The 25,880-nt window shown below is 48.7% G+C and overlaps 1 protein-coding gene across 4 annotated transcripts; it reads left to right on the top strand.

The window, feature by feature from the left end:
* The first annotated feature begins 274 nt into the window (after positions 1–274).
* Positions 275–25,550, top strand: LOC138430211 (putative protein FRMPD2-like). Of its 4 annotated transcripts, none has more exons than XM_069572250.1 (10): positions 275–388; positions 3,274–3,413; positions 5,340–5,444; positions 6,495–6,588; positions 7,360–7,445; positions 9,266–9,413; positions 11,842–12,056; positions 14,932–15,030; positions 18,452–18,795; positions 22,963–25,550. In XM_069572250.1, exons 1-10 carry the CDS (start codon positions 325–327, stop codon positions 23,057–23,059), a joined length of 1,392 nt encoding a protein of 463 aa, XP_069428351.1. In that variant the 5' UTR covers positions 275–324; the 3' UTR covers positions 23,060–25,550. The 4 variants fall into 4 exon arrangements, with proteins under 4 accessions (XP_069428351.1, XP_069428350.1, XP_069428348.1 ...); XM_069572249.1 differs by having other exon boundaries at positions 3,208–3,413; XM_069572247.1 differs by lacking the exon at positions 275–388 and having other exon boundaries at positions 3,123–3,413; positions 22,963–23,034; positions 23,198–25,550.
* The last annotated feature ends 330 nt before the right edge of the window (positions 25,551–25,880 follow it).

Below are 25,880 nucleotides of genomic sequence, written 5' to 3'. Positions count from 1 at the left end.
CTCAAGTGAATAACCTAACCTCTCTGAGCTGCAAAATCATTATCATCTTCTTTAATGTAATTGGACTCTAGGTTTTGTGATTAATGAGGGGGAAGATGTAGGCAAAGTCGATCCCGGCATCTTTATATCTTCTATTATCCCTGGGGGACCAGCTGAAAAAGCCAAAAAGATCAAACCAGGTATGTCTTATTAAATTGCCAGAGATGCTGCTTTAAGGAATTGCTCTTTTTCATTTTCTTGATGGGATGATTGAGATGTCTTATTCTTCCAGGAGCGCAGATACTAGCCCTGAATCACATCAGTCTGGAGGGCTTCACATTTGATATGGCTGTTAGGATGATTCAGAATTCTCCTGACACCATAGAATTAATCATTTCTCAGTCAAAAGGTATGTCTTCACCTCCTTTCAGAAGCTGGGGCGTCTTCTTTATTCTCAGGAGTGCATCTTTACCTTCTGGGGCTGGGAGTTTAAGTCACGGAGGTCTTGTTTGTTACTTTCCCCGTGGTAACGGCTTTGGCACAAATCAATAAACTCCGCGATTTCAGGGCCAGTGCAGGCTCTACCGTTCCTTGTCCTGCTGAGTGGGGGAAGCCCGCCTCAGTTCTTTATCAGACGCAGCCGTTGTGGGTTTTGCTGCCACTCTTCTTGCAAGACAGGGAGGCTCTGCTTTGTGTCTCCCAAGTCCTTGTTGAAGGTGGCTGCTGCGGGGTTTCTGCATAGTTGGGGGCATAGGTGTGGCAATCAGAGGGAAGGAGCTGGAGGTGGGGGGCTACTCACATAACAAGCATTCTATTCTTCATCAGGCTCAGCATGTTACAGACCAATCAAGAGAGTACAGGTTTGTTTTTCTTTTCTGAAGATGTTTTTAGTCATCCTGTAGGTAACTGTACGACAATTATCTACTATCAAAAACAATATTGCTACGTTCATCTGGGGCAGATTTAGTGGGGGCTCGGTGGAAGTAATGGGGCAATATTAACATCTCCTTCCCTCCCAGTTACCTAGGCCCTCCACTGCTTTTTGGTTGGGTGACCCTGCAGTTTGCCAGCAGACTGCCTGCAAAGCAAGGCTCACACTCCAGGAGCTTTGTATAATTCCCTCTCATGCACAGCAATGCTTCAAGCCACACCAGCCAGCGATTCTGGGTCCTAAATGTCGTTGCCCCCTTTGCCTCGCCCACTGGAAAATCTCTCTCATTCTTGTGTGTGTGCACACCATCACCAGATGGCTTTCCCGGGTGCCGCAGCTCCCCCTGGTCCAGAAGCTACGGGGAGTGGAAGAAGGGGCAAAGCTGGGGCCTCAGGCATGTGCCTTTCCTCCTGTGTTTAGGGCTGACCCAGGCGCCTGCCCAGCCCTTCCAAAACGCCAGCCGCAACTCACTGCTTTAGTGGCTTTTGTACATTACCAGTGTCCTTCCCACATTATTTTAGCTGTCCTTGGTTTCCCTCTACACGTTCCGCAGGAAGGACAGAGAGGAGAAAGCAAACCATCCTTTTCTTAAATCGAGAAACATAATACAGTCGAGCTGGAGTCATTTGTGTCGAGGGTGCCTGCTAGGATTGGGGGGGGTGACCAAAAGTGGCGCCCCCAAATCGGTGAGGCTCAAAATCACAGTCTCATGTTAGAATTTTAGGTGATAGAGGACCCACAGTGCCTCTGAATTACATGTACTCTCATCCTGGGAACCTGTCACCTGTTAGTGACTCTGCCTGGTCACAGCTGGAGTTCCTCGACACAGCTGCTACCTTTGTTGGAGGAAGATGTTTTCACAGAGGCTCCCGCTGGTCACTGTGGGCAGAGGAGTTTCTATCTGGTCGGGGTGCTATTGGGGGAGGGGCTCTAGATTGGAGGTCAAGAACAAGACAGATATTATTCCCTCAGGAGCAGTCAACACCATCTACAATAAAATGAGTTTTAATTACCCGTAGAAGGTCTCCTAGCTTGTATTTCCATTAGGCAGGACATACGTTGCACAGCTTGACATTTTAATGCAATCATAAGTCCTGTCCTCATCTCTTGTCAAGGGTAGAGAAGAAAATGAGCAGATGCTTCCAACATTGCCAGAGGACAAGGGCAGCAGAGTCTGAGTAAAATGGCCAGAAATAAGGCATTACTGAATGGTGGCTCCACCACTCTCTACCGAACACCTTTAGGACTGAACAACTTCTAATCTAATTCATTAAATTAAGTTCATTCATCGGATTTGGGCACTTTCTTGGGTGGTAATGAGTCTGTATCAAAAGTCTTAAACTTACTTCTGTGTCTATATATCCAGATTTAAAGAAAATCTAACTGTGCTCCTTCCTCCTATACACTGGGATCTAGTTGAATCACTGATACTAACACATGGATAGCAAACACGTGGATCCAGGCTCCTAGTACCAAGTGCTAAGCTGTAATCTCTCTCCCTCTCTCTCTCCATATACAAACATCTTTCTCGGAATATAATCTCTAAGCCAACCCTGTGAAGTAGTTGATATTATTTCTATTTTAGATAATAGGAAATTGAGGTCCAGAAATGTGAGTTACCTTGCCCAGGGTTTTACCTATTGGCTCTTCTTCAGGTTCTTTCCTCTGCTTTATGTCAGCTCAAGGGTAAGACATGGGGTAAAAGGGAATCAGTGGCCCAGTCTTCACCCGAAAGGAGTCCACCATCAGTTAGTACAAAGCTGCTCCCAGTGACTGGGCACTTTGGTCTTTGGATCATAGGGTGATCACAGGTGCGATAGGCAGGGACCCTATCCAGCCCTAAAGCTGAAAGAGGCCAGCTTTAAGAGCGCTGCCGCATGCTGGTTATGGGGTCTTGGGCAAGATTTAATGCTTTTCACTTTGCTTTCTTATGTTTGAGCTGGGGTCACACCTTCCTGGGGTCACAGATGGAAAGATACATATGTACGTGCGTGTTTGGTGCTCAACGCATGACAAGAGCTTGGTAAGGGGGAACTGCCATTATAACTGTCTTTTGCTCCTGCGTTTTCATAATTGGGTCACACGAGCTCTATTTAAGCTTCTAGAGCACATGCAGAATCCTCCCTTCCTCTACTCTGAATGCATCATCTTTCATGAGGTGCTAAACTCACACGGCTCCCAGCTGGTATGAAAGAGCTCTCCATCACTGGAGGAACACATGGTGCCCCGCGTAGAAATGCCACTGAGACACCAGCCTTTTCCCAGGCTGCCGGTTTCCTCTTGGCTTGTTTTTCTAGGTGTTTGTGGCAATACCTCAAGCGAGGAGAAGAATAGCACAGCCAATTCAGGCGTATTCTCTACAGACAGCCTGAGCGATGGGCCCCGGGGAAGTTTTTCATCACACACACAAGACCGGGAGAGAAATACTGAAGAACTGGAAGTGCCTCAGACTCAGAGCGTAATGCCCAGGTTGAGGCCTCAGCTGTCTGCTCTGCCATTCAAGGTAATCATCCTCTTGCTTCACTCTAGAACCCGGAGTAAAGAGAACAGGCCGTGGAGCCTAACAGCCTTGGCTCAAAAGTTCTTCTTTGTTCTCTATTTGCCACGTCAGGCGGACAGCCAACACACCAAGGAGGAAGAGACAAGGGCTGGCTCTGGGGTGTGGAGAGCTGTCTGCTTTAGTTCCCGGGCCGCCCCCCTCCAGCTGTGTCTCACTGATGGAAAGGTGTCCTTGCCCCATACCTCTTTCCCTTTTGCTCTGGGCCCCATGGAGCGGGGTCAGCTGCATGTCTTCCGCTCAGTCCGCCTCAAAGCCCTGTGTCTAGAATGAAACTCTGCTCTTTCTCTCACACGCAGCGCCCCCTGTTGTGTGGGTTTTCCGTATCAAGCGATTCTGACACTAATGGGCTGGAATTAGCACCAGGCCCCACAGGTGGCTCCTCAAAACGGCTCCGCTTCAGACCACAATCAAGTCATTGGCCCCCAGGTTACCCACACTCCTGTCTGACTTGGCTGCAAACTGGAGTTCTCTTTAACCACCTTCCTGGGTTTGTTAATTTCCTAGAACAACTCGCAGAACCCAGGAAAACAGTTTCATTCAGAAACGGTTCAGTTTCAAATGGAAACCAGCCACTGCTGATTTATTGTAAAGGATGTTGTTAATGGAAGCGGGCACATGAAGAGACGCACAGGGTGGAGTCTGGAAGGGTCCTGAGGGTGCGATCTTCTGTCCCTCCGGAGTGCGGGTGTGCCATACTTCCTGCGTAGATGGGTTTATCAACACAGCAACTATGAATCCCATGCTTTTAAAATGTTTGTGGAGGCTTCAGCACACAGACATGATGGATCATTAGCTCAACTTCCAGCTCCTCTTGCCTCCCCAGAGGACAGGGAGTTGGGTGGAGTGGAAAGTTCCAAGCTTCTCATCATGGTTTGATTTTCTGGTCACTAGTCCCCATCCTGAAACTGTACAGGAAGCCAGAGTCCGCTCTTTAGAACCAGACATTCTCCTCACCCAGAAAATTCCAAGGGATTTGAGAGCTCTGTGTCAGGAACTCAAGTCAAAAACCAAATATTAGCACCAGAGATTTTTCTTAGCTCACTTCAGCCTGTTTATCTTCTATGTGCTAATTGTATCTTCTGACAAGGCAGACCAGAAGAAGCTAAGTCAAGGAGGCAGATAGGACAAAAGGCTGGGAGTACGTGGCCCCATCTTCTTGCTACAGTTCATTGAAAGATCCTTCCCCATTAGAAGTAGTTCAATACGGGCAAATGTGTCTTCTCACTGCCATCTCCCCAACTTCTACAGTACCTGGCATACAGTGGGTACTCAATTAACGTTGCATGGTTAGAAGGATGGCTCAACGTCTGCATGTCACAGCGCTGAGCAGAATGCCTGGGATGAGGTAGATAGTTTTCTCTTCTGTCCTTCCCTCATGCATTCACTCACTGTGGAGTAGAGACCCATGCAGCTGCTGTCGCTCAATGGCTGAAGATCCTCCTGAGGTTTTCTTCTGCTGGGAGGCTGCTATGTGTCTGGGATCCAGCATGCCCTCACTTGAATGGTGTCATGTGTGTAGGAAGCAGTTGAATGGCTTCAGTTCTCATAACAATATTTGCATCTCAAGTAGAAACAGAAGGGAATCTATTGAGTCCTTGTTAGGTGTTGGGCATCATCCATACTCATTGTTAGAAGGAGATCGTGCATTCCAGTTCTGTGGATTGGGAAACAAGGCTGGAGAGACCAGGAGACAAGCCCAAGTTTCATACAAGGAATCCTCTGTTGGCCCAACCCTGAAACTTAACGATTTTTTTTAGCATGTAAATTTTTTCCTCTCTCTCCTGAGAGCAAGACAGGGGTAAGAGATGCCATCCGCTCAGGCAGGGCCCGTGCCTTCACACTGTCTCTTTTCCTGTTCGTTTGTGGCAGGGTGCTGGTTCTTCCTGTCCTCCATCACCTTCAGAAACCACGGCCAGTGAAATTTACTTCGTGGAGCTGGTTAAAGAAGACGGGACACTTGGATTCAGTGTGACTGTAAGAATTTCTAAGAGAGTTTGAAAAGTAAATAGTTGAAAGACGTTCATCTGGAGCCTTGGTGGGCATTGCACTCATATGCCAATCTCTAATAACCCAGTGCCCATTGGGTACAGGCAGCATACCAGAAGTGATGAACCAAGAAAATCTGTGGGAGCCTCAATGGGGAATAGGAGTTGAAGGTGAAACTGGGGGACTAATGACACACTTGGGATGAGCAGACACTCCAAGGAGCATGGTTGGAATTAAGGTTGCCCTGGACAATAAGGAAGGGTGGCGGGGTGGGGACACAGGGACACAAGCCAAAGATGAGTGGGGTTGTCTCCATACATCCACAGCAGGGACACAGTGGGGCTTCATGCTCCCATGTCCAACGCCAGGACAAAGTCAGGTTGGCAAGACTTCTATTCAGGATGGACACTGCATTTGATTCCTGAGCTCCATCTGGCAGACCCTGGAGGAGTGAGGATAAAAATTGTACATAAATGGTATAGCCCCACTGAATCTTTATATGTATGTACATACATGCATGGAAAAATTAGAAGAAAAAGGGTTAGATCTTTGTCTAGTGATGGTATGGACCTTAGTAATCTATTGTTAAGTTAAAAGCATAGTAATTTGCGGAGCACTGTGTAGTTGAATTCTGCCTTTGCGTACGGAGATCGACACACAAGCGCATGCGACAGGCCAGGCACCAGCCTTTTGGATCATAGCTGTATCCACCTTTGCTGGCCTCTGCTTATGGAGACACAAAGTGGTACATTGATATGATTCATTTCTGAGTATCTGCCGTGGGCCAGTGCTGGGCTGGGTACAGCACAACTCTCTCATCCAGCTCATATTGTTACACTTCTTATGAGCATCTAACCTTCCTGCTCAGTGGATAAGATAGCCTAAACAAACAAGTGAATATGTAAGATGGTGTCACATGGATAGGAGGTGATAGGTAAAGGTGCACGGCAGATGGGGGCTCTCTGAGTCAGGGAGGTTGGGGAAGCCCCTTTAGGAGGGGAGCAAATGGCTGGTGAGTTTTTTTATTGTATTTTCCAGGGAGGAATTAACACAAGCGTGTTCTGTGGAGGTATCTACGTGAAATCCATCGTTCCTGGAGGGCCAGCTGCCAAGGAAGGGCGGATCCTGCAGGGTGAGGGATGGGCTCTGTGTTCTGCGGTGTGAGGAGCCCTGGCCTGGGGGTTGCAGCCTGCAAGCTTTGCCCAACTCTCACTCTCTTCCCTGTACAAATGATTGTCTCTCTAGCTCTCAGCCTCTTCACCTGGAAAAGATGATTTAGCCTGGCCCACTACCTGACATGTAACATGGGGCTCAAAATACTTGGGAAACACAGGTGATTTAAAAATACAAGATTTTTAAATAAGCTTGTGGCCACTTGGCTTTCATGGGAGTAGTGCTCCAGCAAGCCTCCTATCTGCCCTTCCTCAAGCCCACTGCTCTGAAGGAAGGGGAAGAGTTTTCACTGCTCTCCAAAATGGCCAGAATGGAGCTAAAAAATGCACTGAGATCTTACCTACATACATTTCCCCTAGAATTCCAGTGTCCCTGGCATCAACCGGGTCTCCCTGACCTTTTTTTGGAATAAAAACTATCCGAGAGAGAGGAATGTTCCCTGTAGGAGACTTGCAAAAACTTTCAGAAATAGTCTCACAGGAGTTGAGAAAAAGCACAAGGCTGTGCTTGTTAGTTGGCTTAACTACTCTGTGCCAATGACAGAAGTTTCTAGACCACTGCGTGTGGAGGTGTTCACAAGGGGCCAGTACTCAGGCCCAGTCGGGGCTCCTCCCAGCTTAGCTCCCTGTTCTTCCTTGAGGCTGCATGGAGAGGTGCTGGGCAAAGTCTCCCCAAAGAGTCCTTCCTGCAGCTTGAGGAGCTCGGGGACATGACATCTTCCCCCTCCCAGGTGACCGGCTCTTGCAGGTGGATGGAGTGAGTCTGTGTGGCCTCACCCACAAGCAGGCTGTGCAGTGCCTCAAGGGCTCTGGACAGGTGAGTGCAACATTGCTGGTTACTGGGGAGCTTCCCATCCCTCCAGAGATTTCCTGGCAACATCGGAAGCTGCAGTTGCCTCTGGGTGCGAGACGGGTAGGCAGGAGACAAATGAGACTTTCGTTTCTGTTTGCTTTTTTCTCCTTTCACATCTACCTTTTAGCAGCACTTTTCCCTGGAGGTGTCAAAGTCAGGAGGAAGCAGGCAGATGTTCCCAGGCAGGGAAGCTCACCTCCCGTAGGGAGCCCTGAAAATCTTGCTGTCACTTGCCTAGAGTCTGGAATCAGACAGTTGGGCTGAGCTGATGAAGCGAAGGGACTTCTCCTGCCTGGCTCCGGCCATCCTCTTATACTCTCAGCTCCAGCCGTAGCTGGCCAATGCCTTCATCTGCTCTCAGGGCCTCTCGGCACTGGCCTTGGCACGCACTGACACCCCACCACGGCCCAAGTTCGTGACAGTCCCATCACCTTGTGCAATTATAGGACACACTGCCCTGGGGGTCCTTTAATGACAATGACGTAGAACTCAGGATGCCCAGAGCATTAACTTTAAGTTCTCTTTCTGTGCGGTATGCAGGCAGCATCTGGATGTTATTGTTCTCTGTCCCATCCTCCACCGGGGAGTGGGAGCCTTTGCTTGCCGCAGGGTCCTAAGCCAGAGAGCTGGGGTCTCCCTCTTGGCAACTGAGCAGTTGGCAGAAATGCAGAGAACCCCTGGGACCCTCTGGCAAATAGAGGCAAGGAAGGGCCTCCTTTTGCTTCCTTGCCCAAAGCATTCTTCTGGTTTGTGGTGAGACTTACTTGTCTTGGTGGCCATGGTTGACATATCTTGGAAACAGTCATCATTTATTAGTATTCTCTATTCTTTAGAACTTTGCTAGTGGGCATGCTTAGGGAATGTATCTGGCCAGCCTACTAGTGGTGAAAACAGTAGCGACTGTCACGCTGGGGTCACAGGCTTGGTGCTGAGCGACCGTTGCTGCAGGAGGATGTTGGCAGGGTCGGGTTCCCTGAATGGAAGCTTAGAATCAGAAGCTTCCAGGTGATGGGATCGTGCCCTGGCTAATGGGAGCATACGGTGTGGGGGAGGAGGGTGGGAAACTGAACCAGAAACCAAGGGGGAGGCTGGATCGACAGGAGCCCGGGATACTGTCCTGAGGGGTTGAATTTTAGGTGATGAAAAACACTGGAGAATTTTAATCAAGAGTGTTGCACATTCAACTCATGTCTTATTTTAATCCACCAGTAACCTTGAGGGGAATGGACTGAAGGAAGAGGTGGTAGGGTCCAGGACGTCAAGGGAGAGGGTGCTTGCCCAAGTTCTGCTGGCCATTGGCAACAGGAGGGGGAATGGAGAAGGGAACATTGTGGGGGATGTTTCTGGTGGAGAACATGCAAGCCTTGGAAGCCAGATGTGTATTTGGAGGGTGGAAGGAAGAGAGTTGGGCTGCTGCAAATGTGGCCCCTGGAGGTTAGCTGAGGGACAGGTCTGGGTTCTGAGAGAGCAAAGGCAACAATAGGAGTGTTTTAGGCAGAATGAGGAGGGGGCAAGGGAGGGTGAGCGAGACAAAGATGATTTGGCCTCGAATATACTGAAACGGAAGTATGTGCATTACTTCCAGGATCATTTGTCCAGTAGACAGTTGGAGATGTGGCTCTGGACCCCAACAAATAGGCTAGATTGGAGATTTTGATTTGAGATTCAAATGAGGCAGCTACTGGAAGTATCAAAAAAAAATTATGAAGCATTTGCAGTGTGGAGGGAGAACCTCCTGGTTTCCATATGAGGTGTAAATTGAGTTCATCCACCCACACTTCTAGGTTGCGAGACTGGTCTTAGAGAGAAGAGGCCCCAGGATTGCACAGCAGTGTCCTTCTGCTAATGACAGGATGGGAGAGGAGTGCACGGCTGTTTCCTTGGCAACAGTCTCGCCTGGAAGGCCCGCAAGCAGTGTCTCAGCGACAGATGGTGAGAGGAGAGAGAATTGAGCGTTACTATTGTCATGTCATCCTATGCTGCTTTTGAATTGTCATCTCCAAAGGGAACGCAGGAAGGCTTCATCTGGGTTCTCAAAAGATAATGAGCAGTGGCGGTTATAATGGGGCCGACTTTCTGATGTGATGGAAGGCAATCTAATGAAGTATTTCTGGGGAAAAAATGCATTGTCCAAAATACGATGACCAGGTATAATTCTGCCCCAAAGCCTTCTGGGGTTTTCTGATTAGCTGCTGGAATGCTTGTGTATAAGTATTTGGGGTTGAAATTGAAATGAAAGGGTCATGCCTTTTCTGACCAAATGTCCATATTTCAGCCAAGATTTTTTTTGGCAAAATCTGAGGAATGCTGAGGTGGGTGAGGAGAGGAAGGTGCTCAGAAACCTAGCCTAGTTATTAGCATTTAAAAAAGCAAATGCTAATACAGGGACACTAGCGCATCTTCTGATGGGTTGCCTTTCTGACTTCCCTATGGTTTTGTTTCCTGCTGGTACTCTTGCCTGGAAAATCCCATGGATGAAGGAGCCTGGTGGGCTGCAGTCCATGGGGTCGCTAAGAGTCGGACATGACTAAGCGACTTCACTTCACTTTTCACTTTCACGCACAGGAGAAGGAAACGGCAATCCACTCCAGTGTTCTTGCCTGCAGAATCCCAGGGATGGGGGAGCCTGGTGGGCTGCCGTCTGTGGGGTCGCACAGAGTCGGACACGACTGAAGCGACTCAGCAGCAGCAGCAGCAGCAGCAGCAGGAAGACACTTATTCCCTTAAAATATCATGATTTGGAGCTTAACTGCTCTTCAACCCCTTCATGGAGATTTTTCTGAAGGCATAAGTCAGGGCGCACACACGTGGTGGAGGGGGAAGGCGTGTGCGTGAAATAAGCCCGTCTGCTCTTCCATCGTTCCTCAGCTCAGTCCACGGGGGACCTTTGAGAAACTGACTGCAGAGTGAGCTACGGCGGTCAGATGCTGCTGCTGAAACTGGTCACGTGGCATCCCCGAACCTAACTGCTTCAGACACTTTCATTCTTGCCCCAAATCCGAGTTTATAAATTAGAGCTCTGCCCCTCTATTGGGATGGTCCAGGCAGACTAGGGGAGGCCTAGGGACCTCTTTGGCTGCCAGACTATAAAAGTTCCTGAGTCTGTGTCCACCTTGGGTGCCCAGAAGCAGTTGTTTTGTCTATGTCAGTTCATAGGGCCAAACAAAATGGCAGCAAAAACATTTTCATAGAGTTGGCCATAATTATTGTCATGATCTAGTTATTCCAAAAGTTTTTTTCAAGTACACTAAAAGATGACTGGGTTTCTAAAAGGGTAACAGGAATATATGAGATACAAGTTTTATTAAATGATATGGGTCTATTGTAGATGGCTATCCAAAATCACTGAAGATGGTGACTGCAGCCATGAAATTAAAAGACGCTTAGTCCTTGGAAGGAAAGTTATGACCAACCTAGATAGCATATTCAAAAGTAGAGACATTACTTTGCCAACAAAGCTCCGTCTAGTCAAGGCTATGGTTTTTCCAGTGGTCGTGTATGGATGTGAGAGTTGGACTGTGAAGAAAGCTGAGCACTGAAGAATTGATGCTTTTGAACTGTGGTGTTGGAGAAGACTCTTGAGAGTCCCTTGGACTGCAAAGAGATCTAACCAGTCCATTCTAAAGGAGATCAGTCCTGGCTGTTCTTTAGAAGGACTGATGCTAAAGCTGAAACTTTGGCCACCTCATGTGAAGAGTTGACTCATTGGAAAAGGCTCTGATACTGGGAGGGATTGGGGGCAGGAGGAGAGGATGAGATGGCTGGATGGCATCACGGACTCGATGGACATGAGTCTGAGTGAACTCTGGGAGTTGGTGATAGACAGGGAGGCCTGGTGTGCTGCGATTCATGGGGTCACAAAGAGTCAGACACGACTGAGTGACTGAACTGAAATGAACTGATACATTGTATCTTTACATCTAACTTTGTTGGCTATCTATAATTACTCTGTTCAATATGGTAGCCACTTGCCCATGTGGCTATTGAACACTTGAGGTGTAGCCAATCCAAATTGATAAAATACATACTCAAGTTTTAAAGATTTAGTTCATAAGAAGAATGTAAAATACTTCATAAATAATTTTGTTCACATTGATTACATGTTGAAAAGGTAATATTTTAGATATGTTGGGTTAAACTTTGGAATTACCTACATAGCTTGCATATGTAGCTCACATCTTTCTATTGGATGGCATTGACCTATAAAATGTATAACAGATGCTGTATAAAAGTGAACAAAATGAAATCTTTTAACATAAAACAGAAATAATTCATCTATTTGACAATTTGCATTTTGAGGCTGGCAAATTTCATCTGTAATTTACTGAAGGATGGATCTCATTCACATCCCATGATGCAGGCCCCAAGTTTGAAGTCAAGCTAAAAAAGAATGCCAGTGGCTTGGGATTCAGTTTTGTGCAGATGGAGAGCGAGCACTGCGGCCACCTCAAGAATGGTCTCGTGATGGTTAAGCGGCTTTTCCCTGGGCAGCCGGCAGAGGAGAATGGGGCCATCGCAGTAGGTGACATTATCCTGGCCGTGAATGGAAGGTCCACGGAAGGCCTGGACTTCCAGGTGGGAGGACGTGAGGGGTGCAGTCCTGTTTGTGGACTAAGGTTTGTGGGCTGAGGACGTTCCTTCCAGGGCCACCCTCCCTCAGTGAGGAATACTCTGGGCTCCTGGAGATCACACCTGGAGTCTGAGCTTGAATCACATAAAGAGAGAAACTGGCAGAACATCCTCATATTAAAATTTTCATCTCCATTCTGAAGTATCTGACCTTGAGGAAGCCTTGTTTCAAGTTAGGTTTGTAATGAAACTCAAGATAAAACTCTGACTTCTGTGCTGAAGGTCTCCTAATACTCACTCCCAGAGGTGGGCATGAATCAATGGGCCACTGTAGGTCCTTTTCTCCTCTCGTTCCCATTTCTCTATTAAATTTACAGCGTTGACCTGTAGAGTTGTGTAGGTTGTTGTGTTTATGATAAAAAACATGATAAAAAAGAGAGTAAAAAGTGAACACTAAAGGAGAAGAGGGCAGCAGAGGATGAGCTAGTCAGATGGCATCAATGGACGTGAATCCAAGTGAACTCCAGGACATAGTGAAGGACAGAGAAGCCTGACGTGCTGCAGTCCATGGGGTCACAAACAGTTGGACACGATTTAGTGACTGAACAACAACGATGTTTATGGCATAACATCTCAGTGAAGTATTGTACGTATCAGTCAAGGTCCTGGCAGAAATTGGGCCATTTTAGAAAGCTTGATAAAGGTGTGGAGGTTGCTGGGAAACTCAAGGGAGAGTGTAGAGCCCTGGGGCTGAGAGTGGGGGGTGCAGTTATCTAGCCTCTCCCCCAAGTCCAGAGGGAGTGGGTAGAAGCAGCTACGAAGCGCAGAAACTGAGTGAGCTGGTGAAGTAGACTCGCTGACATGAGCTATGAAATTAGCTGAAGGATATCATGATTCCATGATAACCACATCGTCAGAAAAGCCAACCTGGACGTCCCCCTCTTCCTCGGGTCTGACCCCTGCTCACCCACTCGTTGGCCGAACCCAGCAGAAAGCTTCTCTGTAGCCCGTGATGCAGGTCCACCTGCAGGGGACAGAGCAAGGTGCATGAAGGAGGGATGGGGGAGGATGGAGAATCCTCGGAACAAGATTAGAGGGGGGTGTCTCCATCCATCCTGCACCCTTCATCTGATCCAGAACTGTCCTCTGAGAACTGCTGCTGGGCCAGCAACTGTATGAGGGACTGGAGACACACAGGCGGACAGTTTGTAGGGGCTCAGAACTCATGGGGCTGGTGGGATAGACAAGAACAACACTCACTGCGGGAAGTACATGAGAGAGAAAAGCCCCGCTCCACTGCTTGCACAAGGGGGCTGAGAAGGAGCCCCTCCTGTGGCTGTCCACTGTAGCTGGGGCACTGACCTCCTGTGGCTGTCCATTATAGCTGGGGGCGCTGACCTCCTGTGGCTGTCCAGTATAGCTGGGGGCGCTGACCTCCTGTGGCTGTCCAGTATAGCTGGGGGCGCTGACCTCCTGTGGCTGTCCAGTATAGCTGGGGGCACTGACCTCCTGTGGCTGTCCAGTATAGCTGGGGGCACTGACCTCCTGTGGCTGTCCACTATAGCTGGGGCACTGACCTCCTGTGGCTGTCCATTATAGCTGGGGGCGCTGACCTCCTGTGGCTGTCCACTGTAGCTGGGGGTGCTGACCTCCTGTGGCTGTCCACTGTAGCTGGGGGCGCTGACCTCCTGTGGCTGTCCACTGTAGCTGGGGGCGCTGACCTCCTGTGGCTGTCCAGTATAGCTGGGGGTGCTGACCTCCTGTGGCTGTCCACTGTAGCTGGGGGCGCTGACCTCCTGTGGCTGTCCACTGTAGCTGGGGACACTGACCTCCTGTGGCTGTCCACTGTAGCTGGGGGCACTGACCTTCTGTGGCTGTCCACTGTAGCTGGGGGCACTGAGTAGGATCCAGATCAGTGGTTCCCAGGTAGGGGTGAAACTGCCTCTTGGAACATTTGGTGAAGCCCAGACACGCTTGTGGTTGTCACAGCTAATGGTATCTAATGGGTAGACCAGAGATGTTGCTCAACACCCTGCAATGCACAGGACAGCTCTGACAACAGTTATTCAGCCTAAAGTGCCAGCAGTGCTGAGACGTTGAGAAGTCCTGGTCTAGTTAGGTAATAAGAGCTCCTCAGGCAACCTCACACCTGGGGCTTATAGGATGGCTTGAAGCAAGAGGGTCACTATGGTGGGAGCTACAGATGTGGGGGCAGAGAGGAGAAAGTGGGAGAGAGGCAGCAGGTAAGACAGGTTCTGGGTGCTGAGGGTGCTTATGCTGAGGGTGAGGTGAGCCAGAGAGGGGGTTCGGCAGAAGAACCTGATGATATCTGCATTTTGGAACGATAGCACATTAGCAATGTGGAGGAAGGGAGGTGGGTGAGGGTGGAGGGGCCAGGGAGCAGAGAGGAGGTCACTGCAGCGTCACAGATGAGAAGTTCCGAGGGCCTGAGCTGAGCCTGGGCAGAAGCTCGGGGCTGACTGTCAGGCTTTAGAGACTGGAGTGGTGGAGTTTATGTGACTGATAGCTCCTGATATGAGCAGGGTAGAGAAGCAATGAACATTGAAATGGGAAGAGTCATTTGCTAGAATCACTCTTTCTCTCTGAAGAAGAGGCATCAGTATTGGCAGATGCGGCTGTGCAAAGGCCCTGAGCAGACCTTGGTCATTTAAAGCTCAGAGTTGGCTCATCATTTTGTGGCCTTGGATCCATGCATTTGGGGAAGTCAGGCCCACAGCAGTGCTCTCCAAAGTTCTCTGCAGCCAAGACACAGAACGAGGTAGGGAGAGGAGGGGCCAGAGAGATAGTGGGGAACACAGAGGAGGACGCCCCCACAGCCAGGCCAGCCCCACAACTAACCATAGATTTTGGTTTCTGGTAGGAGGTGCTCCATTTACTTCGAGGCGCTTCACAGGAAGTCACGCTCCTGCTTTGCCGACCCCCTCCAGGTGCGCTGCCTGAGATGGACCAGGGCTGGCAGGTAAGGGGTGCTGCCCTCTGCTCTCTCCACTTGCATCATGTTCAGGCACCCCTTTCTTGTCTGGTGGGTCCTGAAAAGCCTAATTTTTGCCTTCAGTAAGGTTCAATGCCGTCTTATTTCATTGGGGCAGGAACATAGCTCACTAACCTCAACTAGCCTGTGAGAAGCTCATAAGGCCCTCTCTCTCTCTTCCTCTCTCTCCTTCTGCCTCTCCCAATATTTGGGTCTTCCCATAGTTGGTTACGTATTTAAACCTTGACTGTGAAACTTCTAGAGCTGGGTTCTCTGGCATCAGAGGCAGCCAGGCATCAGAGAGGGGAAACCAGGAACAAGGGGAGTGCATATAAAACCAGATAAAGGGGAGGTAAGAATTTCCATTCTGAAGAATGAAATGGAGGGGGAAATAGGAAGGATCTAATTCCACCCTTCTAAAACATGGATTAGGCATGTATAGTCTGGTGCAGAGAAGACAGGGGTTGGAATCTGGAAAATTCAGATTGTTAGGTTGACGCCTGTATTAGGTTCTTGGGAGAAATATAACAAATAGGATATGTGTGTGCAGGTGTGTAGAGAGAGAGAGAAGGGGAGAGAGAGAGAGATATTAAGAAACTGACTCGGGTAATCATGGGGCTTCAGTTCAGTTCAGTCTCTCAGTTGTATCCGACTCTTTGTGACCCCATGGACTGCAGCACACCAGGCTTCCCTGTCGCGGGGCTTGACCAGTCTAAATTCCATGGAAAAGGCTGGATGACTGGAAATCTAGCAGAGAGTTGATGGCACAGTGTGAATCTTAGGGCAGTCTGGAGGCAGGACTCATATTTTCTTGGGGGATCTCAGTCATTTTTCTCCTAAGGCCTTCAACTGACAGAATGAGGCTCTCTCACGTTATAGAAGGTTATTTGCATCACTCAAAGTCTACTGATATATGGACAACTCTCTCATTTAAAAAATACCTTTAGGGTCACATTTAGATTTGTATTTGAACAAATATCTGGGTACTCTCCTGGAGAAGGAAATGGCGACCCACTCCAGTACTCTTGCCTGGAAAATCCCATGGATGGAGGAGCCTGGTAGGCTACAGTCCATGGGGTCGCAAAGAGTCGGACATGACTGAGTGACTTCACTTTCACTTTCTATGGCCTAGCCAGGTTGACGCTTAGCGTTACCCATCACATTGCCACCTGCTGAGCTTGCAGGACACAGAGTCTGTGCCAGAGCCTGGAGTGCCGGAGGTGGAGGGGGACAGCTCTTGGGAACCCCTTTGTGAGGGTGAGAGAAGCAGGGCTGGGCAGAAGGGGAAGTAAGTGAGCTTCAGCTGCAATAGGGGCTTCAGCTGAGCCCAGAGGGAACTCTGAAGCTGAGATGGCCCCTCAGAGCTGTCCTTAACTGGAACAAAAGAGCCTGCACCTTTGCTATCTGCACCAAACAGCACTGGGGTATGAGCTGCCCAAGGGAGGGGCCTAACTGGCTGAGGCAGTTCCCTTAAGCCGAACACAATTCCTGGGAGGGGCTTGCTGTGAGCCACCAGCAACCAGCAGACCTCACTCATGGAGGAGGGTCTGCATGGACACCTGTGTACCTGCTCTGTTTGCTGCAAGGACCTCGGACACTTGCCTAACTTCTCTAGGTCTCATGATTCCTCATCTGAGACGTGGATAAGCCATGTATAAAATCAATCACTATCACTGAGGGTGACAGTTGGTAGAGACAGCACAGGGACTTGGTGACCCACGTATTCTAGATGCTTGGACCCTAAGAGGTCATTTTATACCAACTTTGGTGAGACAAGAGCTATAGGAAGGAAATCAGAGAGCTGCTAGTTTGGAAAAGAAGGTAGATGATAGCAATTGTGTTAAGCAAGTGAACAGGGTGGGAGAGGGTCAAATTTCACACACTCAAAGATCATCAGGCCGAGGGGCTGGTACCCTGTGTCTTTGTTCAGATATCTGGTAAATGCCGAGGAAACAGTTGTCCTGTCCTGGAGAAGAGCTTCTACCAGAGAACCCAGAAGTGTCCAATGGAGAGGGTTTGAGGCGAGGAATAGTGGGCAGGCTTCTCTCCTCATGCCTGAGGGCCACATGGAAGAAGAATTTTCATTCATTCACTTGGCTCCAGAGGTCTGATTGAAGACCAAGGAAGGGAGACTTTGGTTTAGAATTAGAATAGTTACAAGAAGGAGGCAGCTATGCAAACATTTGGAGTTGGTCATTTCAGGCAGAAGGAATAGCAAGTACAAAAGCTCTGAGATAGGAAAGACCTAGATTTTTGAAGGACACAGAGATAAGGATTGTGCTTGGACAGTAGCTAATGAAGGGAACTGTGGAAGCGGGGGAGTTGTGGAGGGGGTTGGGAGCTGCATCATGTAGGGCTTGTGGGTTTTGGTGATGTGCTGATTCCATCCTGGCTGCCACGGGAAGCCACTGGGCTGGGGAGGTGGGAGGATGAAGGGTGAAGCAGAAATATGGCCTCCTCTGGCCCACGCTTTGGAGAGGTCACTTAGGTTGCCAGGAGAGATGGAGTAGGGCGGGTAATCTGGCAGGGATTCAGGTAACATTTTGTGTCTTAGACTCGGGCTATGGCCAGAGAGCTGTAAGAAGGAGTCAGATTGAGGATACTCTGGGAGGTAGAGCCCATGGGATGATTTTTAGACTAGACATTGGTGGGAAGACCGGGAATGGAGCTGGCTCAAGTGACTGAGTGAATGGTGGCGCCACTTACCAAGACAGGATGTGCTTGGAGGGAGCAGTTTAAGGTATGTGGAAAGAAGCAGTAGTTCTTGATAGCATGTAAACAAATGTTTATTGAGCATTCAATGGCGATATCTGCTAGGGCTGGAAAACGTGAATTCAAAATCACCAGCAAATAGTGCCACTGAAAGCTGTAAATTTGATGAGATCATCTCGGGGAGGAATACCAAAAAAGTCAAGAAGAGGGCTGAGAAGTGAGCAATGCGACACCCCAACACTGAGTAGTCTGGTCCAAAGAAATGAGGTAATGCATGAGACTGAGAAGGAGGCTTGGAGGTGATTCGGATAAGGGTGGAGCTTAGGGCAAACTCAGTGTTTAAGTAGAGTAAACGAGTAAAGGACATTCTCAGGAAGGAGGAGGGTCCCATTATGTTGAACATTGCTGAGAGTTAGAGATGAAGACAGAGAATCATCTTTAGGCTTTAGAAAGACGTAGGTAACTAGAGATCCTAATTAGACATCTTTCAGTTGAGTGATGGAGACAGAAGCCTGGTTCGGGTGGGTGCAAGGAAGAAGAGGTGGACACAGAAATAGCGAGTCTAGGCACTCATTTGAAGAGCACAGAAAAGAGGTGAATTGGTACCAACTGTGGTACCAGCTGGTACAAAAGCAACATTTAGATTTTGCTCAGTGTGCACCATGGATCCAATAATCTGTAGTATTTCTTTCAATAGACACCTGTGCTCGTAGAAGACAAAGAATTCCCCAGGGCAGCATGCACTGACTTGGAGCAGAGCCCCAGCCTGGATCAGGGGGACAGCCGGAGGGACAGTGCCTCCCCAGACACAGGGGAGGGCCTGGGTCTCCGGCCAGAGTCTTTCCAACAAGCCACCCAAGAGGCACAACGGGACCAGGACACAGAGAGACCCTGGGCCACTTCCTTGACTGATCCTCGGGATTCCTTCCCTCATCTACGCAGACTTCACCAAGAAATGGAGGCATCAGCACTGGCTACCTCTTTGGAGAAGGATTTGAGGCAAAACTGTGATTCAGTTTGTGATATCGGGAGACTTGGAAGGTAAGGCTCAGTCCGTTTGCAGACATATTGTAAATTGTATGCATGTCATCGCTAGAAATTACAAGCAAACAATTAATAACATGGCTCAGATGCTTGCTGGGCCAGGAGGGTTCTGGGCATTTGGAGGGGAGGATAAAAGAAGAGGAACATGAAATCTGGAGCTGAGGTAATCACAACTTGTGAGATTTTAGGAAAGCAAACCCCACCCCGTGGTCCTCCAGTATCCTTGGAGACTACAGACGGCAAGCCTTGGGATTTCTTCCTTGCATACAAACCTTTGTTCTGCATCCCTAATGGCCTCTTGAAGCTTTGTGATAAGAAAGAGTTTCCCTTGTGTGCACCATCACCTCTATAGCTAATATGATGCTTTATAATCAACAGAAGCTTAAAAGAAAAAAACTACATCTTCAAAACCAGACTGAAGCCTTCATTAAAAAAAAAAGATTATTTAATAGCATTTTTTGGCTGTGGTGGATCTTTGTTGCTGTTCGCAGGCTTTCTCTATTGCAGTGAGGCAGGGGCTACGCTTTCCTGCGAGCGCAGAGCTTCTCATTGCTGTGGCTTTTCTTGATGTAGAGCGTGGGCTCTGGACACTCGGGTTTCAGTAGTTGCAGCTCACAGGCTCCAGAGTGCTGGCTTGTAGCTGTGGTGCCGGGGTTTATCACTCTGAGGCATGTGGGATCTTCCTGTATCAGGGATCAAACCGGTGTCCCTTGCACTGCAAGACAGATTCTTAACCACTGGACCACGAGGGAGGCCCTGTAATGCTCATTTCAATAACCACTTGTTTTTACCTTAGTCTGCATTTTTGTGCTCATCCACCCCTGAGTATTTCCACTTCTCAGTCCTGTTCTGATGGAAAACAAACTCTTTCATTCAGTTTGATGAGTATTTACTACACATATCCAAGGTGTTTGGAAACCTGTTAGGAGCAAAGAGAGGGGTACGGATATGGAGAGAGGGTACGATATTGCCCCTAGGCATGGTGTTAGTTAGATGCATGGGCACAAAACAGCCAAACAACGGGGAACAATGTTTCATGTCTGACCCTCTATAAACCCACTGACATTAAATGGCTCTTAACTGTTGTCATCCTAGAAGGCTGATAAGGATAAATCTATAGGGACTAGTAGGTGGCACGATCTATAAAGCAGTTGGGGTAATGCAATTAGACAGCGTTCAATCTGTGACAGACAGAAGCCAGGCATGTTTCCCAGGAGCATCCAGATAGAATTTTTTAAAAGTGTGCTGTATTGTGCCGGCCAAACAAAACTAAACTGTATCAGCTTCTCTTCCAATAGAACCTTAGCTTGCACTTGAAGCACGTTTAGTTGGTGGCTTCCCCCTACAGGAGGGAAACCATGGCACATGACCAGCAATCTCTGTTCCCCCAGCTCCTGGGCAGGGTCAGAATTAGGATTCCAAGGTGGGGTTGTGGTTCTTTGTGGATCTCCCTTGAATGTCCGCATTTCAGTTCTGAAGTGACTGCCCCAGGTAACTGCCTCATTGCTTCTGGCATCCATGAGTGAAGTTTTCTTTCAGTGGTTTAGATCAAAAAGACTACTGACTTCTTGATCATATAGCCTTGGTTTCAGCTCTACTACTTACTAGCGTATCTGGTGAATTGATTTCTCTGAGCTTGAGGCTTATCAAATGTTGATGAAGACCTTGGTAACTCCAAAGTGTGCTGTGGCCTTCAAAAGAAATAATACATGCAGAGCGCCAGCCCAGAGCCTGGCACACAGCAAGAACCCTACACAACGCAGTTTTCCTTCTCTTTCCTCAGCCATTTCCAGCTAAAGACAGATCCCAATCAATTGAAATGCCCAGCAGACTGCCAGATCTTACCACCTACCAGGTGGTTACTTTCCACAGTCAAGTGGCTGCAGCACCCTTGCAAACCCAGAGTGTTCATGGAGAGGATGAAATTCTCCTTTTCTTGCCCTATTCTCTTCTTTTGCCACACTGTACACATCCTACTGCTATAGAGAAGTAGATCCCTGCAAAACATGTAAGAAACACAGTGTTTGACTTCCTATGCCTCTTCTTGCCTCACCTCTCTTTTCCCACATCCACAAGCAAACCCCAGGTCAGAGCTCCAAGAGCAGTCGGGAGCCTGGGTGGAAGGGTGGATGGAAAGGCAGTGATTCTCCCTGAGGTAAGAATGTCACCAGAATGGCCAGAATATCACCCTGGAGATCACTAACCCTTCTCCAGACACCCAGCAGCTTTGCTTCTTGCGTCTCAGGCTGATGGCTTCCCTGGATCTCTCTCCTGATGGGGCCAGCAGCTAGAGCCCCAAATCCCATCTGAAGAGCATGGATATTATTAGAAAGATTGGAGGAGCACAGTCGTGGAGGTGAGGTGTGGACAGCCAGGCGTTGCCCTGTTGCCACCTGCTTCTTGGCAGGGAAGGTGGGACAGGTTGGCTGCTGAGGGGTTGGGGGAGGGGAACAGAATGGGCCTGGGCACCAGGCTGGATTTCCTGTCCTTTGGTAAAGCTTCCATGATGTTCCCTCCCTATATTTACAAAGAAACACATTTTTCTACACAATTTGGTCAAGTAGTTTAAGGTTTTAAACCAATTTCTTAAAGTGATTAGAGATTTTAAAATATTTTCTTAAAGTGAATGTCCTTACAGAATAGAGACCCTTTTTAAGCACACGAGTGTGTGTATATTTACATGAAATGCACACTTACTTGAACCCTGTATCTCTCATGGGCAGAAAGGATGTCTCTTTGACAGCAAAACTCAGGTTGAGATAGCTGCTCTGGCTGTACCAGAAGGAGGGCCACCTGTACGGGTGTTTGGGAGCTCTTGGCTATAGGGAGTTGCCAGCGCTGATTTTAAGGGAAAGACGTATTGCAGGAAAGGGAAGGGGAGGGCAGGGGATACTGACAAAACCAACCTGTTGATATGGGGGTGGGTAAGGAGGCTGATAAACAAGGACCTGTGTATTTGGTACAAAGATCAACCTGTCTGCATTTCTTGTAGATTCTCCTACTCATCTTCTCTAACCAGACTCTCTACAGATATTTTCTGAGTACCTTCTTTGCATTGTTGGAAGCCCTGTGCAAAATGCTCTTCATCTTCATGAACTGCTCTTTCTAACCAAAACGGAGTGTGTGGTGACTTTTGGAAACCCCTGGAAGCCTTATTCTTTTGCCATTGCTTCTGCATCTTCGTCGCCAGACAATGAGCCTCGCCGTTCACCTGCTTCCTATGTCACGCAGGGAGTAAATGTCACTCCAGCTAGCTGCCTCTCCAAATAAGCACTTTTGAAATGCTCAGAAAAGGACCTGATATTTGCACAAAGTGCTTTGAAGGTCACCTGCTTGAGTTGTTCTGAGCCTCTTGCTTTGGACCTTTCCATCTAATTCCTCTGTTGAAAGAACTATAATCATAGTAGTTATCACAGCCTCCTCCATTTACTGAGAACTTACCCTGTACCAGGAGCCATGGCTGGCTGTATCAGAATTATTTAACTTAAGCAATCCAACACTCCTATAAGTTTCGTGACCTTCCCATTTTTTCGGATGAAAAAACCAAGGCTCTAGAGAAGTTAATAAACTTGCCTGAGGTCTGACTGTCTTCCCATATGAAGAATGGGTCAGAGCTCTGCTTTTGATCCGTGTCCTCTGGCGAGTCCCCCCACCATCTCCTGGACTCAGCAAGGAGCTCGCCCACTCTCATAGCATTCTGCTCTGTAGCACTGACTACCTGACTGTAACATCTGTTCACTGCCCACTCTTCCCATTCAATCATGGACTCCTCAAGGTCAAGGGCCGCACCCTGTTCACTGTTCACCTCCTGGCCCCAGAGGGGTCTCTGGCAGGAACTGTCTGAAGCCTGGCTGGCTTGCCTGTGACATGTCATGACGGCATCCTGAAGGCAAGGGAAGGTGGGGAGTGGGGTTTGTGATCAACCCTGGAAGACACGTGGGTTTCTGGTTTCTAGTCCTGAACTGTACAGTGATAATGAGGAACGCGACATGCACCCTCCACCTGGGACCCTTTCTCCTACCTCGGAGGATGGAGTGTATCTTACTATCAACCCTTCACTGGGAGACTGGCTACCCTGTGGAGAATGTTTGGAGGCAGATTCAGGGACCATTCCCTTACCACAGTTCTGTTTCTGGGGTACTTTCTCACAGTCTTTGCCTCCAGGAGTGTCCATGAGAGTGAGAGCGAGTGGGAAGACATCAAGGAGGCTGAGGACACAGAAGACGGCCCCCTCAGGTGGGTAGCACTCTGGGTGGAATGAAGCTGGGCTAGATTCTCCTAGAGGGAGTCAGTGTCTCTACTCTGGCTGGGTGGTGGTCCATGGGCATTACAGCATTCCCCGTGCTTCCCCTCTGGAGTCACACCTCTTCACGGTACTCATCATGTTCCCTGTTCCAAGGCAACAACGCTAGGCCCTGACACTTCACGCTATACCGATGGCGCATTCAGGACTTTCCCAGGGTCATCAGTAAGCAAGTGATGGAGTCGGAATCCAGCCCCAGGTCTCCCACTTCAGGACCCCTTCATGGACCTCCGCTGCCTGCAGCACGCGGCCAGGCTCACTGTCTCTCCTCGGCGCTCGTTCCGTGGTTACTTGGTGCAGTTCTGCCTTCCCGTGGGCTAAATGTATTTCAGAGAAGAGTCTTGGAGACACGTGGTGTGGCGCCTCTCTAGAGCCCCTGTGGTTTTAACACAGTGAGCTGTTTCTTGATCAAGAAAGCCAAACTGTTCACACGAACTGCTACCAGAACCTGGGATGGCCAGGCTGGAGTCAGATCAGACTGATGAAGGCCCGGGAGGAGTAATTGCCACAGGAACTGTCAGACTGCAAGTGGAGAGCGTTACGCTCTCGAATTCTGTTCATGTGCCCACAACACAGGTAGTTCCGGGATTTGAAAAACGCTGAATGTTCAAGAAGCTTTCACATCAGCGCGTTTTCATGGCACACTGGCACTTACCGAGGCACTGGCTGTGGAGATTCAGGTCTAATTGAAACACGCTCTTTCACTTTCATTTACATTGGGTCCCAGCTACATTTTCATCACAAATGACTGAGCTGGACTCTCAAAGGATAGTGGCAGGCAAACCGATAAGGTGGGTGGATATTTGAAATTCAAATATGACACATGGGCTGGCTCTTATCTGAAATAGGAAGCAATGCGTTAATAGAGAGGATGACATGGAGGCTTTGAAGACCCTGCATGTCATTTATGGGAGAGTTGACACTCTGACAACTTTAGGAGTGATGCATTACGGGTTCACAAAAGTGTAAAGCAAGCAGAGAGCAGCTGATACGTGGAGGGCAATCTTCCTAGAGGGGGCTCCTCAGGGCTGGAGAGCTCAAAGAAAATAAGGTGAGCAATGCTTTGGGGGTCCGTGGGGAAGCAGTTAAGGGCCGAAAGTGTCAGTACTTACGGAACGTCCTAGGAGATCTGCAGGGCCCCGAAGGGAGGAGGCAGAGATCAGAGTCGTGAGAGCACAGCTCCAAGCTAGGCTCCGCCACTCACGGACTAAATGACCTGCAGCAAGTGACTTTTAAACCGTCTGGTGAAATGAAGTGAAGTGAAGTGAAAGTCGCTCAGTCATGTCCAGCTCTTTGCAACCCCATGGACTGTAGAGTCCATGGAATTCTCTAGGCCAGAATACTAGAGTGGGTAGTCTTTCCCTTCTCCAGGGGATCTTCCCAACCCAGGGATCGAACCCAGGTCTCCTGCCTTGCAGGCGGATTCTTTACCAGCTGGGCCACAAGGGTAGCCCCTTTAAACCATCTAAGATGCAGCTAACTGACTGGCCTGTGGAGACAATGAAATCCACCTCGTGCTGTTCCTGGGAGTGTTAGATGACAATCTGTGCCACGTGTTTAGCACACTCTGTGGCATGTAGTGAGAACTCAAAAAGTGTTAGCTGCTTTTAATCATAAATCATAAAGGAGGACGTTACAGCAGTGAGATGATGCAGCCTTATTAATGCATTCAATACACTGTCCTTCTTTTTCCCTTGTAGACAAAGAGCTTGTGCCCGAGCACGGGGTGTGAGGTGGGGTGAGGAGAAGCACTGGTTCGTGGCAGAGATGTCAAGATTCAGGGTGGACTGAATAGCTCTCTGATGGATGATGGTTTGGGATGTAGTTAAGCTGAGTCCTGACATGGTCCCTTATTCTCCCTGCTGACGGAAGGTGGGCCTGTGGGCGGTGAGGCTCAAGGCGTGAGTTCCCAGCCCGGGCTCCACGGAGCTGCCCACAGATGTGCTTCGAGGCAGGTGGGGAGCTCTGCAGTTAGAATGTTGACTTGGTGCATCTTTTGGAAAAAGTAACTTTTAACATTCTCCAAGTTCTCCAGGAGAATAAATCTCCCAAGGGTTAAGGGCCTCTGTTGTATACATTTTCTCTTTCGTCCTGGAAGTACAGAGCCGTTTGGGAGGGTATAATGGGACTTTGCTTATGGATGGAGTCATGCATCCTTTAAAATTGTGTAACAGACTATTTTATTTGGTTCTTTTAGATATTAAGACAGTAATACTATATAGGTACTTTCTATAAATGACGTCATTGAATCTTCAACTTTGAGTGGCATTCTTATTCCTCTTTTCTAAATGGAGCTTAGAAGGGATTTAATTTGTCTGAGCTCACACAGCTATGAGGGGCAGGTTCACACTGCTGCTGTCTGATTACCCTCTTGGTGCATTTTCACATTTCCCCTAGAATGTGCCTGTCCACGTGGACTTGTATAACACACACGTCTTTCCGTCACATGTCATGCACCCTCCTGCTTCTCTCTTCTGAGGCTAAGACAACCACTGCTGTCCAGTAAGATTAAAAAGACAATTGAACTGTTCTGTTTAGGGAAGGCTGCTGGCCAAATGGCAAAGCAATCCAATAAAAGCTGCTATTGTGTTAGGTGAACAGAAAAAGTGGGACAATCTCCAGAGGCAGAACCTGAGGGTTTCTGCCTGGACATCCTTCTGACCCTGATCACATGGAAGAGCCTCAGATTTTGGTCTAAAGAATGTACCCACATACTGTACGATCAGGAAGGAGGCCGGCAGGGCTCTGAGAAGGTGACTTGGGATGGAAGGTCTGGCCC

This window comes from Ovis canadensis, chromosome 25, assembly GCF_042477335.2.
Source record: "Ovis canadensis isolate MfBH-ARS-UI-01 breed Bighorn chromosome 25, ARS-UI_OviCan_v2, whole genome shotgun sequence".
Classification (NCBI taxonomy): Eukaryota; Metazoa; Chordata; class Mammalia; order Artiodactyla; family Bovidae; genus Ovis; species Ovis canadensis.
The sequence above is the reverse complement of the archived record's forward strand: the minus strand, read 5'-3'. Positions and strand labels throughout refer to the sequence as shown.